We start from the raw sequence: 16752 nt of genomic DNA, 5'->3' as shown, positions 1-16752 counted from the left end.
ATAAGCACCAGTCTATGGCATTTGTTATGTGGGAGCCTGAGCTGAGAGACAGCATGCACACAGAATGACCTGGGAGGCGAGGAGGTTAAGTGCAGGTTCAAGGGCCCCAGGACTGAGTGTTATCCAGCTTCCTGAGACTCTAGAGTAAAGAGCAGCCCTAGGGCATAGCCTCAGGGTCCCGAACATGAGCAGACACCGTCAGAACCAGCAGAGCCTTCAAGCCCTGCAAAGCAGCAGGTGCAGCTTCCCACATTCCCACAGGAGACATGGCAAAGGCCCACCTGTGAGCCTGAAGGGCAGCTCACTCAAAAGTCAGGGGTCCCCTTTGAGTGCCGGGACTCCGCTCCAAGGGGAATGCCGCAGTTCCCCACACGTCTGGGGGGCAGTGGTGTTGGGATAGAGATGGGTCACCTTTCACCCTACACCCCAGGCAGGGGAACTTCCCTGGGGAATGGCCAGTGTGTTGCAAGGTGGATGTGCTCAGCTCCATTTGCTCATCGTGAGAGCCACAGGGTCACAGAGGCATGTGTGGAGAGAAGTGGGGAATGGGAATGAAACCACAAACTCTTCAGATGTGGCGTTGCTGCCTCACAGTCACCACAGTCCACGGCCTGGGCTGCTGGACTCGTGGTGTGCACTCAAGCTATCACTGGAGCCTGTGTGGCTTTGGGGGGAGTTCTCTCCTGGGTGGCCTGGTCTGATGTGTGTGTGGTAATGGGACAGTGAAATCGCCAATTGCCTATCATGTAATGTGTCATAGCATGTTGACTGTGTATGCATGTCATATCTGACTCAAGTCTCTCTTCCATCCTGAATGAAGCATCATTGTCCCTTTTTCTGGGAGAGGATTGAGGGTGAAGATGCAAATACCTGCCCAGCATCGACCCCAGTGTGGGGCCCAAGACCATCCCCCTGTGAAGGCTCCACCACCGCTGTGCTAACTGGACCTCGGCAGAACTGCGGGCATGTACCAGGTTCCATCTGGGCCCTGCAGCTCCTCCTCCCAGCCTGATGTGATGTGCTCCTGGTCATCAATACTGGGTTCAAGGGGAGGCACTGGGGTGTGTACTCAAAGACCTAAACCCAAACCGTAGCTCACGTCACACCAGAAACCCTCTCTGACCTGGTCTTCTGTAAACATTGTTGTGAAAATTATTGAAAGTAAGGATTGACTGGACTCATGGGACAGTGAAGGGCAGTTGAGATGAGGCCCCTGACAGTCTGTCCTGAGCCGCAGCCAGATTAATGTTGTTGAAAATGTACCTTCCCATAGCGCAACCCATCACCCTCACAACCACCCTGCAAGCTCCCCTGAACAGCGGATGAACAAGCTCTCCTGTCCATCCAGCAGCCTCTTTACGTGTGAGCTGCAGGACAGCTCCGGAGCCCCGAGGGCACTCACATGAGGAAGCAGGAAAGTGCTTCGGTGTCAGGACTCTGGGGAAGGTGCCTCCGGGCCAGGGGCTTGTAGTGCTGCCAGAGTCGGAAGTTCTCATAGACACTCTTGGGGTTACAGGAGTTGTCCGGCGGGGACTTAGCCTGGGAGGAAGCCAGGCTGCCCTCTCCATGAGCCCCTTGTGGGCATGGCCCAGCATTCGCTGGAGACACGATGGGGGGCATCTGGGCAGCTGGTGGTGGTGGTGGTGGAAGAGGAAGGCCCTGGGACCAGCCTCCCTCACAGGCCTGGGTGCCCCCAACCACCTGGGCAGCCATAACAGGCACCACAGGAGTAGCTGCCAGGAGTAGGGGAGGTGGACACACGACACCTCCGCAGAGGGTGCCTGGAGCCTGCCAGACGAGGGGGGCCTGAGTTAGGACCAAGGTCTGCGCCTGAGGGGCCTTCACAGGCCCCATCTCTGTCCTCATCTGGACAAAGCCGTTGGAAGCCGCGGCCCCACTTGGGCAATGACCATCCTGTCCTGCCACCAGAGATGTGCTGGGGAAGGCAGACAGCACCAGTGGGCCACCTGTAGGAACCCCTGCAGTCATGAGGGGTGGCCCCTGTGCCGGGCCGGGAGCAGGTGTGGCGAAGGGCAGAGCCGTGAACACAGACAGGGAGGTGCCAGGGTTCATGGTCACGCCCGGTCCCAGCACTGGGTATGCTGTGGAGAAAAAGGAAAGAGGTGAATGAGCTGGGGTCTCCAGGTCCACACTAGTCACTGGGGAATCAGAGGGGAGTCCCAACAGCTGAGGGCATGTGACAGGGAAACTCTGTAGCTTGTAAGTGTTCCTGAGTGTGCATCACATGCTCTATTCCTCCACGGGAGAGTCGCTCCACTAGAGAGCCTGGCCCCGGTCACCAAGACTCCCTGACCCCTGTTCCCGAAGAAGCACCAGCTAAGCCTTCGCTGCCCGAGGGTCTCCCTGGGGTGTCCCTGGCAGACCCTGTCAGCCTCACAGGCATCTCCCAAGCCATGGGTCAGGGATGAGTCTCTCAGCAGCTTGGTGGTCCTCAGCGTGCTCAGCAACAGGTGAGGGGCCTACCCCAGGGCAGTGCTTGGCACTCAGAAGGCCGAGAGGAAGTCAGGAGCTTCCGAATATTATGGCCCCATCTCCTCTTCAATCTTCCTTTTCCTGAAGCTCTTGTAAACCCCTGTCTTTCCTAGCTCAAACACAACAAAAGAAAACCACTGGATGGAAATCTTTCCCAAGCCAGTGCCCTACAAACCCTGAAGATAATCCATAACTCGTCATGCCCAGCATACAAGTGATTGTCCTGGCACCACCAACAGCAAGTGCTAAATAGGGGTGAGATTCGGGCCACCCTTTCCTCAGTACTTGATGGTCCCAGCTGCCACTCAGGAAGCTCTGTTCCCAGGGAGCAGGTGTGAGAAGCAGTGGTGGAGTCCCCTGAGATAGTGTCACTGCACAGCCAGCAACAGCTGCACACGATTAGAACACAGCCAGCAAATGGTGAGCAGCAGGGCTATCAGGGGAGGTGTCTAGGGATTTTCACAGCTGCTGCTCAGGTTACAATAGGTAGTGGGACAAGGAGCCCATCTCTGGTCCTTCTCCTTTGAGCTCCCAATAACTGAACATAGTGGCCAACCAAGAACAAGAGGTTCTTGGGCCACGGGCCAGGGAAGGCAAAGTTGTCTGGAACTCATCTCTATTCACTAGCACCTCATGCAGTCTCTAGTCAAGGGGAATAAGGGATACAGCACATGCACCTCATCATTCAGGACGCACATCCTAACTTGAATAATAATATTAAGAGAACCATCTTCCTATTTGTGCGCTACTCTCCTTCCTCTACTCAAGGAGTAGAGGAAGGAGTAGAAACCAGCCTTTCCAGACCCTTCCACTGAGAACCAGCAAGAATCCACACCTGTCTCCCATTCATGAGGCTGTATAAATGGAATAGGAGCAAATTCTTCATCTCCACAGTAACACAAAGTGCAGAGGACAGGCCATGAGCTAGCAGACAAGAGGAAGTGGGTCTGAAGACCTGAGCTTCCACAAAAGGGCAAGCAATTCAGAACAACTCAGGAAGCCCAGGCCCTGTGTTGCCTGAACTTTCCCATCTGCCCCCACCGCTGTTAAATCAAAGCCAACAGCTACCTGAACTGACAGAGAAGCCAGCTCTGGGAGGGAGCTGAGAGGCTCCGGGCTGTGGCAGTTACAGTAGCCCCCAGGCTCGCTCACCCAGAGGTTGTCACTAGAAGGTCTGTCACAGTCAACCCACCCAACAGTTTTCCGGCTGAGACCACTTCTCCCCACTCCTCCCTAAGATCTAGAAAACTCCAGTCTAAATTCCTCTGAACACTATGGAAGGGCACCTTCCAGGTGCCTGAAGACACGGCACAGGACTCAGGCTTGCCTGTCATCCTCCTGGGGCCACCAGCACAACACGATCCCACCACTCCCTACAAACACACAATGACATGACCTGTCTCCCTCTAGAAAGGATCAATCCATCCACTCCAACCTTTCCCCTACACGATGTATTCCCCCAAGCATCTTGGTCCACCTCTAAGGATTCGTCCTCCCTAACCACAGACTCAGGGTGCCATGGCCATCCCCAGGTGTGATGTCCTTGGGGACATCCAGTGCTCCCTCCCTCAACATCAGCCCTATCAACTGTCCCCAGGGGCAGTGTCAAATTTGAATTCCCAAGGAGTTGAGGCATGGCAGACTCAGATAATGCCCCCATCCCTACAGGCTCACCTCCATTTGAAGCCATCCCCTCAGGCTGGGCACTGACCACCGCTGTCTGGCAGTTTCCGCAATGAGAAAAGTCAAGGGTAGGACCAAGAGAGTGACCTGGCTCAGCAGATGCTCCTGAGTCCAAGTGGAGCAGGGAAAATTTGAATGTAAATAGGTTTGGAACATAGGCCCCCAGACATTCTGCAGAGGGGGAGGGGCAGTGGGCAGCTGGTAGGGGTGGGGGACATTCTGTGAACGGCTTCAGCCATTAGGCAAGAACCTGAGTTTCCCTTCCAACTGGACGGCAGCAACACAGATGGTGTGCATCTCTTTAGGCAACTTTCAAATTGTCCTGACTCACAGCAAAAGCTAATACCTGATTTCCCCTTTACTTCCATTCTTTATCAACAGACCTACTTTTGTGCCAATCAACCCATGCTCCTTCCCACTTTGCCTCTTTCCCACTCTTGATGAATTTCAACAGGGGATGCACTTCCCGAACACAATTCAGAACACGTTTACGGTCTGAAAACACAGGGGTTCTTAGGAAGGCAAGGGGACTGGGTGTTTGAAATCAGAATGGTCTCAGCTGATCCAGGCTATTAGGTGGTTGTGTGCTCATCATTGTTTCAGAAGCAATCCTTGTGCCCCCAGGTCATGCATGTTGCTGGAATCTCTGTCCACACCAGCAGGCCAGCCTTACTTCCCATCCCCTTTGCTGGAAAGCCTCAATCCAGGAAAGAGTGGCTATGCAACCTATAGCACCAAGACCAGAAATCCTTTCATTTTGTTTCCCAGCATACTGTGGGAAACAGCCTGTCTTTAAAAAAACTTCATTCTCATTTTCACACTGAGAATCGCTGTCCGTTTATCAGCGTCAAAATGACAGGAAAAAAACACTCATGTTCTGTGTTGTGAACAAGGGGAGTGTTAGGAAACCGGTCAAAGGGGATGAGGAGTGAGTACTCAGAGCACAGCAACAAAATCTTCCGAGACACACACGTCACTCCCTGCTGGGCGGGATAATTCTGCACTGATGGGAAGGTGTTGGTGAACGGAAGAGGCCTTCAGCCAGACCGGTGCACATTGCTAACGTTCACTGAAACACACCCCGTTGGCACTTGCGAAGCGTTTACCCCTTTCGAAGACATTTGGACTCAAGAAGGCAGAGTTGCAGGAAACTGTAACAGGGACCACACTGCAGGGGCAGGCGGTGGATTGCAAGTCTCAAGCCCAGGGTTCTCCCCTCCTTGCCCCAGTTGTGTGAGGTCGTTCCTAACTCCTGTCCAATATGCTCATGAATTGTTGGTTTTGTCCCAACTCCCAACTTGGTCCAGCAAGCATTTCTATGAAATGCCTCCACAGTGGCCACTGGGAGGGGAGTGACCTCCACACAGTGACTGCCTGTCTGGGTGCTCCCAGGCCTTTTGTCCTCTGAGACAGAACTGTCTTCTTACATGCAGCCCTCTTCCGCTGTGCAACTCTATCTCGATCTTAGCTGAGAAGATCAACGGAGAGCAATTCAAGCAAAATCATGGTAAACTTGACAAAACAAAACAAAACAAACCGTAAATGCTTTGGAGATCTTTCTGAGGACTAGACCTTTTATCACGGGGCAAACTTAAATGATTTTCAATCAATAACTTCATCTAAGAGGGATGTTGAGGCAAAACTATCATTCTCAGAATTCTTGGTTGCTTCCTCCCTTGTCAAGTCAGTCAGCGGATGCTTTCTCAAGATTCTCACACATGGCTTTGATACAGGATTTGAATGAGTCTTTTTCTGACCAGCATACAAAAAATATACTGTGGAACAGTGTCTTGTCTCAATTCTGCAATCACTTCTGTACATGTCTGAAGTCCTAGACCCCAGGAGGAGAGACATCAAATTAGCCAAAGGTAATTTGTGAAGACTGACCATGGGAGGTGGTGGCTAGAAGTCCTCTGGCCACTGCTCTCTGAGCATGCCCATAGAAAGTCCTGGGCCACACTGACTGCTGAGAAAGAACATCTCAGGGCTTGGATCCCCTGTTCAGAGGACACATGCTCTTCCACCCCATCAGGGAACAGTAGAGGAATGGCGGCTCCATGCTGTGTCCTGCCCAGCTCGCAGTCTCTGCACTTGAGGCCCTGGGCCGGCGTAGACGTGAAGGCTCTTCAGTGTTATCACATGGAGACAGATGATAGGAATCCTGCAAATGAGCAGAAAGGATGTGACGATTAAAGTTTCTTCTGAAGTTATTACAAACTCAAGTCACTGAGTTGCTTCTCTACTAGTTTTTTATTGCCAACTGGAATTCTGCAGTGTGTTGCAGAGTCGGGGGTGGGGGAGTGTGGAATTGTTCCCTTACTACCTGCTGCTCTGTCAACTGAAATTGATCAAAGCTATAACAAAAACATTTCTAGAAATCATTTGAATGCGGCTGGAAAAACTCTGGGAATGGAGTCAGAAGAAGGTATATTTTGGAGTGTGTTTTCAGGTCTAAAATTCTTTGCCAGAAATGTTCTTTAATGGAATCTCCAGACTGAGTAGGAAAACAGGGCATACTATTTTTTGCAAGGAATGAGCAGGAATGAAATAAATGCGGTCCAAAGGGAATGCAAAACATGCAAGTTGAGGATACTTTGCTTTAGGATAAACCCTCCAAAGGGAAACCTTTCAGCAAGAGTGTTACCTAAGTGCATGCAATGCAGGTTTGTATTACTGAAAACTGGGAGTGGCCGTTGCGGACGCACTGGTTTCTCAGAGGCACGGTCATGGAGGTTCAAACGAGAAGGCCTTGTCTGGCCCCAGGAAGCACCCAGGTGCCTCGTCCCTCCATTTCCCCATCTCCAGCGGGGCGCTCCCAGGGCGGGCTCCAGGCCTGCCCCGTGCGCCTGCGCACGAGCCTTGAGGCAGGCGGGGTTCCAGCGCGCCGAGGCCGCCCTCAACCGCTCCCAGAGTCTGTTGCTGGCGGTTCATGGCGGGGAGACGCGCAGCGCGAGAGCAAAGGGCGGTTACCCAACGGCCTTCGCTCTCATGGCGTCCTTCTTGGTGTTACCTAAAAATAAAGCCAAGTGTGATTAGAAGGTAATCGCCTCCTGGTCATGCTCCCACTGGTCACCAGTGTCGGCGGGGCAACCCCACATTGTGGCCAGAGCAGGCCTGTGGCGGCGCTCAAGGCGGGCGCCTTCATAGCTTTCCTGGGGGCGCCCTGCGGGACGCCCAGGCCTTGCTCCTTTCCTTGCTAGCCTGGCCCTGAAGTGAGGGAGGAGGGTTTAACAATGCAGTGGGAACCCCAAAGTGGGTCTCGGCCGTGCCTCTCATAGTCCAAACAATGCAGAAGCTTGAGGAAAACCTCAGCAGTTGAAACCGTGATGCAGTTCAGCGAAGAAGTAGTTCCTGTCCTCGTAAAATCAGTGAAATTCTCACGGATGACCTCACTGAGTAAGTTGTGAAGCTTGTTGACTTGATCAGAATGATCAGCCAGCATGCATGTTCTAATACACTCATTTGTCAATGATGTGAAGAGCTGCGAAGTGGAAGAACAGGCCATTAGTCATAGTCTGTTCACTTAGTAGCACAAGTTGTTTGTGGATGCAAGAGTGTGGCCAAAGTCAAGAAAAACTTCTATACGAATCGCTTACTTATGTGGAATTTACAAATAAAAAGTAGTGGTATATTATTTGTAAATTGTAGGCTACACATGTATCTACAATTTACTGCACACACGTGTGTATCTTGGGTGGTTGGGTTAGTGTGTACTTGAGAATGTCAGGAAGATTTATTTTGGATTTTGGAGGGTGTGAGATTTGTGGGGGTGGTTTTGTGTATGTGAAAATGTGTTTATATGAATTCTTAGTTTGGAATTTGATATGTATTTAATTGGCGAGAATCTAATATGTATTCACACGTGTGGGTTGGTGGTGTCTGTCTGGAGATTGCAGATTAAAGGTCATAACTGGGCCAGGCACGGTGGCTCACGCCTGTAATCCCAGCACTTTGGGAGGCTGAGGTGGGCGGATCACCTGAGGTCAGAAGTTGGAGACTAGCCTGGCCAACATGGTGAAACCCCGTCTCTACTAAAAATAGAAAAATTAGCTGGGTGTGCTGGTGCATGCCCAGCTACTTGGGAGGCTGAGGCAGAAGAATCACTTGAACCCAAGAGGCGGAGGTTGCAGTGAGCCCAGATCGTGCCACTGCACTCCAGCCTGGGCGACAGAGCGAGACTCCATTCCCCGCCCCCAAAAAAAGAGGGTCATAACTGTTTTTGTGAGAGTATGTAGGAGTGAGAGTTTATATTTGGAGGATATGAGATGTAAGATATGTATACCAGAAGAATTGGGGTTAGATATTTGTGATTTGGGTTGTGAAGATGTATTTTCCACGTGTTTTCTCAGATGAATGTTGGGGATTTGTATTTGTCTAATGTTTGGCAGATTTGGAAGAATTATCTTGTGCACATGGGCAATAATAAAGTGCTTGTGTCTATTTTTGTGGATGTACACTCTGGTTTACGTATTTGGGAAATGTAGGAAGACCAGAGTGTACGTTTTGTGGATGTACACTCTGGTTTATGTATTTGGGAAATGTAGGAAGTACTCAGGACATGTTGCATGGTGATTTGTGTTTCTTTTTATGATTTTCAGGGGGTGTGTATGGCTATTTCAATGTGTGAGGGCAGATCCATGTCTACTGGGGGACTGGTAAGATGAATGTGTGCAGTTGTGAGGTGGATTTTGTATGATTCTGTGTCTTGGAAGATGGAGTTATTTCTGTGTGAGCATTTGGAAGTATGATTACATATGTGCCGGTATTGTGGAACTGTATGTGTATTTGAGGATATGAGGTGGCATGTTTGCATATTTGTGGCGTGTTAGTTAATCGTGGGTATATTTAGGGCATGTAGAGAACTACATGTGTATTGAGTTTGTGTGTGTGTTCAAGGGCATGGCAGTTTAGATGAATGCTTTGTGGAGCTATGTGCTTGTATTTTTCAGTAAGTGGTTATTAGGGTTGTATATTCTGGGAATTTAGTATGTGTGTGTCTGATAGAGGGATGGGGTTCTCTTTTTATACAGGAGAGTGAGAGAGTTGAATTTATATCTATTAGAGGTGTGTGATATGGTTATTGTTTAGTACGTGGCAATGTGGGAGCTGGTTCATACTAAATTGGGATAATTTGGGGTTGGGAAGTGTTTTTATGGGTATTCATAAATGATATGCTGGAGATATTTCTGTGCATCTTGGGTGTGTAAACTGGTTTGTGTGTATATTTATCAGCAGATAGATGAATTATCTAAGTTTATTTATAGAATATGGGATTGTTAGTATTTAAAGTGTATTTCTTTGGAGAATGCTAGGGTGTTGGTACATGTGTTTGGGCATGTTTGGGGGGATGAAGTGAGGAGGTTGTATTCCGGAGATGTAGCATATTGATTGGATAGCTAGTGTTTGGGGATTTACACATTCAGGGATTGGGGATATTTATGTGAGTGTGTGTATTGCCCAATGAGTATATGAAAGTTGTGTGTGTATATGAGAGTTTTATTGGTGTTTTTGTGATTTTTGGTGTTGTATGGGTTTTATCTGGGAGGGTGGGTGTGTATTCATGGTAGTTTGTGAGTGTGTATATGAGGGGTTTTGGGTATATTCAGACTTAGTGTCCTCTGTGTCTGTTAGAAATGTATTACCCGCAGAATTTGGTGTTGCCACTGTATGCTAAAATTCTCAGTGTTTGTGAGGTGGACTTATATATTTGCAAAATAGTTTGTGGTTCTGTGTGTGTAGTTGAGTTTATGGGGCTTCTGTATTTTGTACTGTGGGAGATGTGGAGGTTCATGCATGTATTTGGAAACAGAGAGAGGCTGTGTAGGTTGTGTTTGTGCATTCAAGAATCATGGATTTCTGTATTTTAGAGCTGTGGGATTGTATGTGATTCTTTTTCTGGTGATACCTGACACAAGTGTTGTATACCTTGTGATTTTTTTAGAGCGTGATACAGGATATTATGTACATTATGTAATTGTTAACAAATATACTGAAAAGGATTTTCTTAAAAAAAAAAAAAAAAACAAAAGAAAAAAATAGAAATTTGATTCCAGTGAGCTGTTTGTAAATCAAGGAGTCCCAGCCTTCAGTGCAAAACAAAGGTACACTCTGAAAGAACAAAGAGAGGTATTATCTTTTATAGAGAAAGTTCGTCCTCAGATTCCCAATCTGGTTCACTCTGCAACTGAGGGATACAAGTTGTTTATTTCTGATTGGCTGATGTAAGTCACAATCTTATTTCTTAAGTCCATATGACGAAATGGCACCCCTTGATTCAGGTGGCATAAACAGGAACAGACAGCTGTGAAAGTCCCAAAGTGGCACAAGTACATGGTTTTTGCAGGAAGCAGGGTACATGTGTGAGACCTGCAGTTAGCAAATGGCTGCTTGGCTCCATTTTGAGTTTAGGCCCAGTTAGCCACTCATGATCCATCTTGAAGGATTAGCCCTTTCAGGGTTCACAGTATATATGGGTACTGTGTTCATTGTACATATTTGTATTTGGGCACATACATATGTACATACATGGTTTTAGCAGTGATGTGAGCATTTGGGGCGAGTAGAGTTTTGTCTACAAATTTGCGTAGTTATTGGGCAGTCCATCTACTGTACCATGTAGTTAGGGTACAGGTACAGGTAGCAGTTGTGTTGCTGGTGGGCTGGTTCAGGTTCTTGACTTTGCTGCACAAAAGAAGTCTTACTTTGAGAGCGAGTCCAACATAAAAGTAAGCAAGAGAGGTTACTGCAAAGCGAACGTACACTCTGACAGCCGATCACAGTGTGCTGCTCAAAGGTGAGACAGCATTGACTGATGCTGGGGAAACCTCCTTTATGGGAGCCTTACATGACTATTCATGAAGGGGTGGGAAGGGATGTCACTGTTAAACACGCTCTGGGTGGTTGTCTGGACGCGCATGCGTTATTGCTGCACACGCTAGTGCCTATATCACGTGAATCATTAACATCTTAAATCTCTACCCAAGGGTGTGTTTTTCACTGTTATAATGAGCATCGGTCAAGCCAGGGACACTAATCATGGGTTTTCACACTTGTGCGAATTTGGGGATTTTCCTTCCTCTTTTCCACCTCCTTACTGCAGGACCTCCTTGTGCACTGTCAGATGGTTTGTTCTCTTCATCTGTTTAGTAAGTTTGTTCTTCTTTAATGGAGGCTATGACCACCCTATCCTATCTTAGTTGTGTGTGTCTGTTCAGGATACATGAGGAGGTTGTGTTCCGGAAGTACGTAGTTTGGTGGTTTTGTTTGTATATTTGGGGTGAGGGTTGAGGGTCCTACTCAGGGTGCAGGTAGATTGTGTACACGTATTCCTATGAAAGGACGTGGCTGTGCTGGAGCTGGCTTTTGCTAGCTTGGGGTAGCCACTGGGCATGGCACATCTCTTTTCAGCTCTGTGTTCAGTGGCATTAGGTTGGTAGTTTCAAATTAGTCATGCTGAGATATTTACACCACATAAGCATCACAAATCTGGGCTTTCCGATATCCCCCTGGAGAGCATTTTATTAAGCAGTTAGCAACACACCACTGGGGTGTGTGTGTGTGTTTAGGATCTGTAAGCAGATGTTTGTATGAAGCAAGAATATTGAGGCTTTAATGGGTGTGTATACTGGGGATTCTGTGTGTATTGTAGTGATGCAGAATGACCCACCCTGGTCACCCAGCAGGGTGGGTCATTCTGCATTGCTGTGTTACTCCTAAATAATTGGTTAATTCTTTAGGGCCAAAGAATCCTTATATATGGTGGTTTCTGGCTCTTCCTCCTGCAGATGGATGCAGGGGTACCTGCACCTTAGGCAAGTGGTTGCTCCTTCAGTATCTGTGTGTTCCTAGCATCTGGATCCTCAGATGGGTGGGCCTGGTAGACAGAACACTGTGCAGAGCAGAACTTTCCCAGATATTGTCCATGTGATGGGCACAGTCAGAAAGATGTGGGGTTTCCAGGGCAGGAGGTCAGATGTGCCATGTCTTCTCTCAGTCCTGATGTCCCTGCTGATTCCTCTGGGGCATGGCGAGTGACGAGGACACCCTCTAACATAGGTTCCACAAGATGAAAGCCTGCAGAACCTGTGCCTGCACTGCCATCTGCCCCCTGGGTGGGGATACTGTGGGGTGTCAGGCTGAGAGCTGGGCCACCAGTTCTCAACCAACCTGTCCCCATGGAAACCTGAGGCTTCGGGGCTACGGCAGGACCTCCAGCAGGTACCCAATGTTGAGAATACGTGTTGGTTTCTGTGTTAGGAGTTTTGTCTCAGTGGAGTCATGGTAAAAAGAGGGAATCCAAGGCATGTGACATTTTCTTCTTTCTCTGGTGAAGTGAGGAATGAATGTTGACCATTTCTTTCTGAAGTTCCCTACAGAAAACGTATACTCAGCCTGAGGAGCCCAAGGTGACTCCTTATCTGCTCTTGGAGAAGGTGTCATCTAGAGTCTTGACAAGGAGTCTTCAGGCACAAGGACCTGAATCTGATTTCTCGTGGAAGGCATTGGGCAGAGCTTGACAGTCCTACCTAGAACTGGGCTATAATTCTAGGGATAAAGTGGAGGAGCAACAAGTGGTGGGGAGCACACCTTTGGAACCTGGGCCTGGAGTGGGCAGGCCAAGGAAGCCTGAGTTTACATGGGCTTAGGTCCTGGGGCAGAAGCCAGTCACAGAGCCTGGGCAGCCAGATTCGCTGCAGCCTGGGTTGTGGGTGAGGGTGAGCCTCCTCTTGTGCTCCTGTCTGGGGCACCCCTGAGCTGCAGGCAGAGGTCTTAGGTGCAACTCGGCAGGGATGCACAGCCGGGCCTGGTGCTAAGGAGTGAAAAGGGTAGAGTCAAGGAGAGGAGGCACTGATCTGTGTCCCTTCAGCAATCTGGAGCATGATGTTAGATCCTGTTAGCGCAGCCTCCCACTCACATCTCCTGGATCTTCTGTCACCGGGAAGCTCAGGACCCCAAGAGAGAATGGATTCGGTTCCTCCTGACGTGTTCATCTGGTTCTGGGTCCCCACTCTCTGAGCACACTGGGTGCTGGCCCTGCAGATGTGGGAGAAGCCTGGCAGGGCTGGGGTCAGTGAAGTGACACAGGCAGAGCTGGGCAGGTTCTGTCCTGAGGAGTACTGGGAGCTGGGGTCTGGAGACACAGGGAAGCCCCCCTGAGAAAATGTGGCTCTAATGTTTCTGAGAGCCCTGTGGATGGGTTCTCCTTTCTTTCCAAAGGCTCAGGATGCCCCTGGAGTGGCAATCATGTCTCAGCTTCTTCTTTCTTTTCTTTTCCTTTTTTTTTTCTGAGACAGAGTCTCCCTCGTTGCCCGGGCTGGAGTGCAGTGTCATGATCTCGGCTCACTGCGGCCTCCTGGGTTCTAAGCAATTCTCCTGCCTCAGCCTCCAGAGTAGCTGGGATTACAGGCATGCACCACCATGCCCAGCTAATTTTGTATTTTTGGTAAAGACAGGGTTTTGCCATGTTGGCCAGGCTGGTCTCAAACTCCTGACCTCAGGTGATCCACCCGCCTCGGTCTCCCAAAGTGCTGGGATTAGAGGCGTGAGCCACTACACCTGCCCAGCTTCATGTTTCTGAATGGGTGACCCAACCTTCCATATTTTCTTTATTGCACATGGGGCCACAAGCCCAGCAGAGGGGACCACAAGCCCAGCAGAGGGAGCCACGTGATGGAAGTGTCCACCTGCTGACCCCACAGCCACCAGCTCCTCCCTCAGACTCACCCAAGGATTTGTGGGCCTTGCTCCTTACCGGGAGTTGCCTTCTGGCCTTTTCTTCCTCATGGTGAATCCTCCTGCCAATAAAATGTGCCAACATCACTTCCTTTAATGTTCTAATAGCCTCTTTCCTGTGGTACAAATGGATTCCTGGTGGCTCTCGCTGCCCCCTCATGTCCTACCCTAACATAATGAGGGTATGTTGTACTAGTTGTGTTGTGTTTCATTGGCAGAATGGAGCTCTGTCTGCTTTTATAATATATGTCTTAAATAAAAATGCACTGCATTGTATACCGGGTAGATCTTCTTGGATTTCTTTGTTTTGAAATAGGAAGTCATGGATCCTGAGTTTCAGGGCAGAAGTACATGTGTCTCTTGGTCTTGAATCAGCACAGAAAATCTCCCTTGCAGGTTGCATGAATGAAAATTGCTAGATTCCCTGAGGTCAGCCTGAGCCATTTGTTCTGGGCTCAATATTTTTGAAGAGCGTATGTCATGAAACATATCCTGCACCCACCCCCTTCTCTGTATGAGCAGAAGATTTCCTCAACTGTGTGCTGAGTGGCCCCTCTGTGCAGCTCCTTAGAAGCCCCTGACTGTTCTGTTTCCCAGGAGCTTATAGGAAAAAGGATCTGTTCCCATCTGAGTCCTCACTGGGCCCTGGTGCTCTATAGTGACACAGTAGTGAGTCTAAGGACACTCAGAAGTAAACAGTGAGGCCACCGAGGAACTGCCCCTTCAAAGGAGGCTGTTCTGATGCCCACTGCAGGAGTCTGGGATCAAAGGAAGGAGACTCAGCAGGCAAGACCAGGGAAGGCAGAATGGGCCAGCCAGGCGGACACTAGGAACAGAGCAGAGAGAGCTGGGGGTCGGGAATGGAGTGGGAAGCAGGCTTTGATTGCACAGAGAGGTGGAGGGGGCATGTCAGGGCATGTGAAGTCCCCCTACCCACAACACAAGAGTCCCCAGCCTCTCCTTCCTTTCCCAGACTCGTTTCCTGGGGCTGTAAGTAGGGAACACTGGGGGAATGTCAGCTTGGGGCTCAGTGGTCTAGGTCCTTCTTGCAGATCAAACCTTTATTCAAGCATCCTTTGAGTAATAAGTATATCCATGGTGTCTGCAGGTTAGAATTGGGATATTTAAGGAGCCCAGGGCCTTCTCTTGGGAGTCACCCCAGGTTCCTAAAGAGAGGTGGAGGCAAGTGTAGCTGGAGGTATCCCCGGAGGGAGAAGCCTAGGCCCAGCATGGGAAGCAGGCAGTGGGAGATAGGGTGTTCTCCCAGCAAGGAGACAGCTGCTGTGTTGACAGTGGACACTGGAAAGGGCTGTGGTTGGGTGATCCTCCCCCATGAGGACCCCTTACTGTTGGGGAGCCTCATTGCCAGAAGATGTAACTGAAATGTCACTTCCCGCATGAAATGTCTTCTCTGCACTCAGCACTCCCCCAGTGGCAGGGAAGTTCCTCAAGTGGCAACCATGGTCAGGTCAGGGGTCCAGGCTCTGGAACCAGACTGCTGGCTCAAGTCCCAGAAGCCCCAGTGTATACCTGACCTTTGTGACCTTGGGCAAGTATTTTAACCTCTCTGAGCCTCAACTTACTTATCTGTAAAATGGAGATAATAGTGCTAACTCCACAGGGTTATAAAGCTTGGCATTCATACATGTAAAGTGCTTGGAGCAGTGAATGCTATACTGTAGGTGCATATGGCATAACTGTTAGCTAATGTGATTATTAGTCCATACGGAACATAACTTCCCATTTCCCTAGTATAGGCCCCCTCCTATCCACACTCAGAGCCTCCTCTTCTAATGGCCCCAGGGGAACACGGGCTCCTTACTCTTCCCCCTAAATCCCCAACTTGAACCTCTGTCTCACAGCAAAATTAATGCTGGAAACGTCTGCTCCTATAGGACTGAAACCTCAGACACAGGGAGCTGGCCTATTCACCTTAGAATCCTCTGGGGCACCCACTACAGCATCTGCACCAAGGAGTCAATAAAGAACCCGGGAACAGACTGGAGCAGAAGGACCACCCAGCAGAGCCAAGCCAAATCACTGACCCTCAGAGACCTGATGTGAATGCTTATGGTTTCAGTCCACTGGATTCTGCAGTAATCTGCCGATCTGCAATATTACCACAGTAAATAATGGATAGACCTGAAAATGAACGTGTACCTCGTGCCAAAATTGCAGATACCCCATGAGCAGGAAACCTCAGCAGTAGAAACAATTTTATATGAGGGAATGTACTCTCTCCTTTGCATTTTTCCTCAAATCTGTATTTTTAGTCCCTCACTTGTCTCTACAGAGACAAGTCTCTACAGAGGCAAGTGAGTTGCTTAATCTAATTGCTGACTGTACATCTCCAGGAAACTGTGTGTATGTGTTTATATTCATAGTATATTTATTTATTATCTGTTTACTTCTATGGGACGTAGTCTCCCTAAGAGAGTAGTCATCATTGTATTTGTTGATGCTTAATAGATTGTATTTGTTGATGCTTAACAAGTAATCATTGAATGGGCTGGGCGCAGTGGCTCACGCCTGTAATCCCAGCACTTTGGGAGGCTGAGGCAGGCAGATCATGAGATCGGGAGATCAAGACCATCCTGGCCAACATGGTGACCCGTCTCTAGTAAAAATACAAGAAAATTAGCTGGGTGTGGTGGAGTGTGCCTGTAATCCCAGCTACTCTGGAGGCTGACGCCAGAGAATCACTTGAACCTGGGAGGTGGAGGTTGCAGTGAGCCAAGATTGTGCCATTGCACTCCAGCCTGGTGACAGAGCGAGACTGTATCTTGCTCTTATTTATTATAAAATAAAATAATCATTGAATGAAGGAATCAAAGAATGTGGTCC

At 49.2% G+C, this 16752-nt stretch overlaps 1 protein-coding gene and 1 long non-coding RNA gene across 2 annotated transcripts; one reads left to right on the top strand and one right to left on the bottom strand.

Annotated features, from left to right (window-relative positions):
- Nucleotides 1-797: 797 nt before the first annotated feature.
- Nucleotides 798-4564, bottom strand: LOC100998636 (NUT family member 2D). Its single transcript, XM_031662728.1, has 2 exons — nucleotides 4168-4564; nucleotides 798-2102 (listed from the first exon to the last, which is right to left on the bottom strand). Exons 1-2 carry the CDS (start codon nucleotides 4181-4183, stop codon nucleotides 1399-1401), a joined length of 720 nt encoding a protein of 239 aa, XP_031518588.1. The 5' UTR covers nucleotides 4184-4564; the 3' UTR covers nucleotides 798-1398.
- A 75-nt stretch (nucleotides 4565-4639) lies between these two features.
- Nucleotides 4640-16398, top strand: LOC116273584. The gene is made up of 3 exons (XR_004181899.1): nucleotides 4640-7215; nucleotides 7469-7572; nucleotides 15804-16398. It is a non-coding gene; the product is annotated as an uncharacterized LOC116273584 (long non-coding RNA).
- The last annotated feature ends 354 nt before the right edge of the window (nucleotides 16399-16752 follow it).

The sequence above is a fragment of the Papio anubis genome, unplaced genomic scaffold (genome assembly GCF_008728515.1).
Source record: "Papio anubis isolate 15944 unplaced genomic scaffold, Panubis1.0 scaffold914, whole genome shotgun sequence".
NCBI classification, from domain to species: domain Eukaryota; kingdom Metazoa; phylum Chordata; class Mammalia; order Primates; family Cercopithecidae; genus Papio; species Papio anubis.
This window is presented reverse-complemented; position numbering and strand designations above follow the sequence as displayed.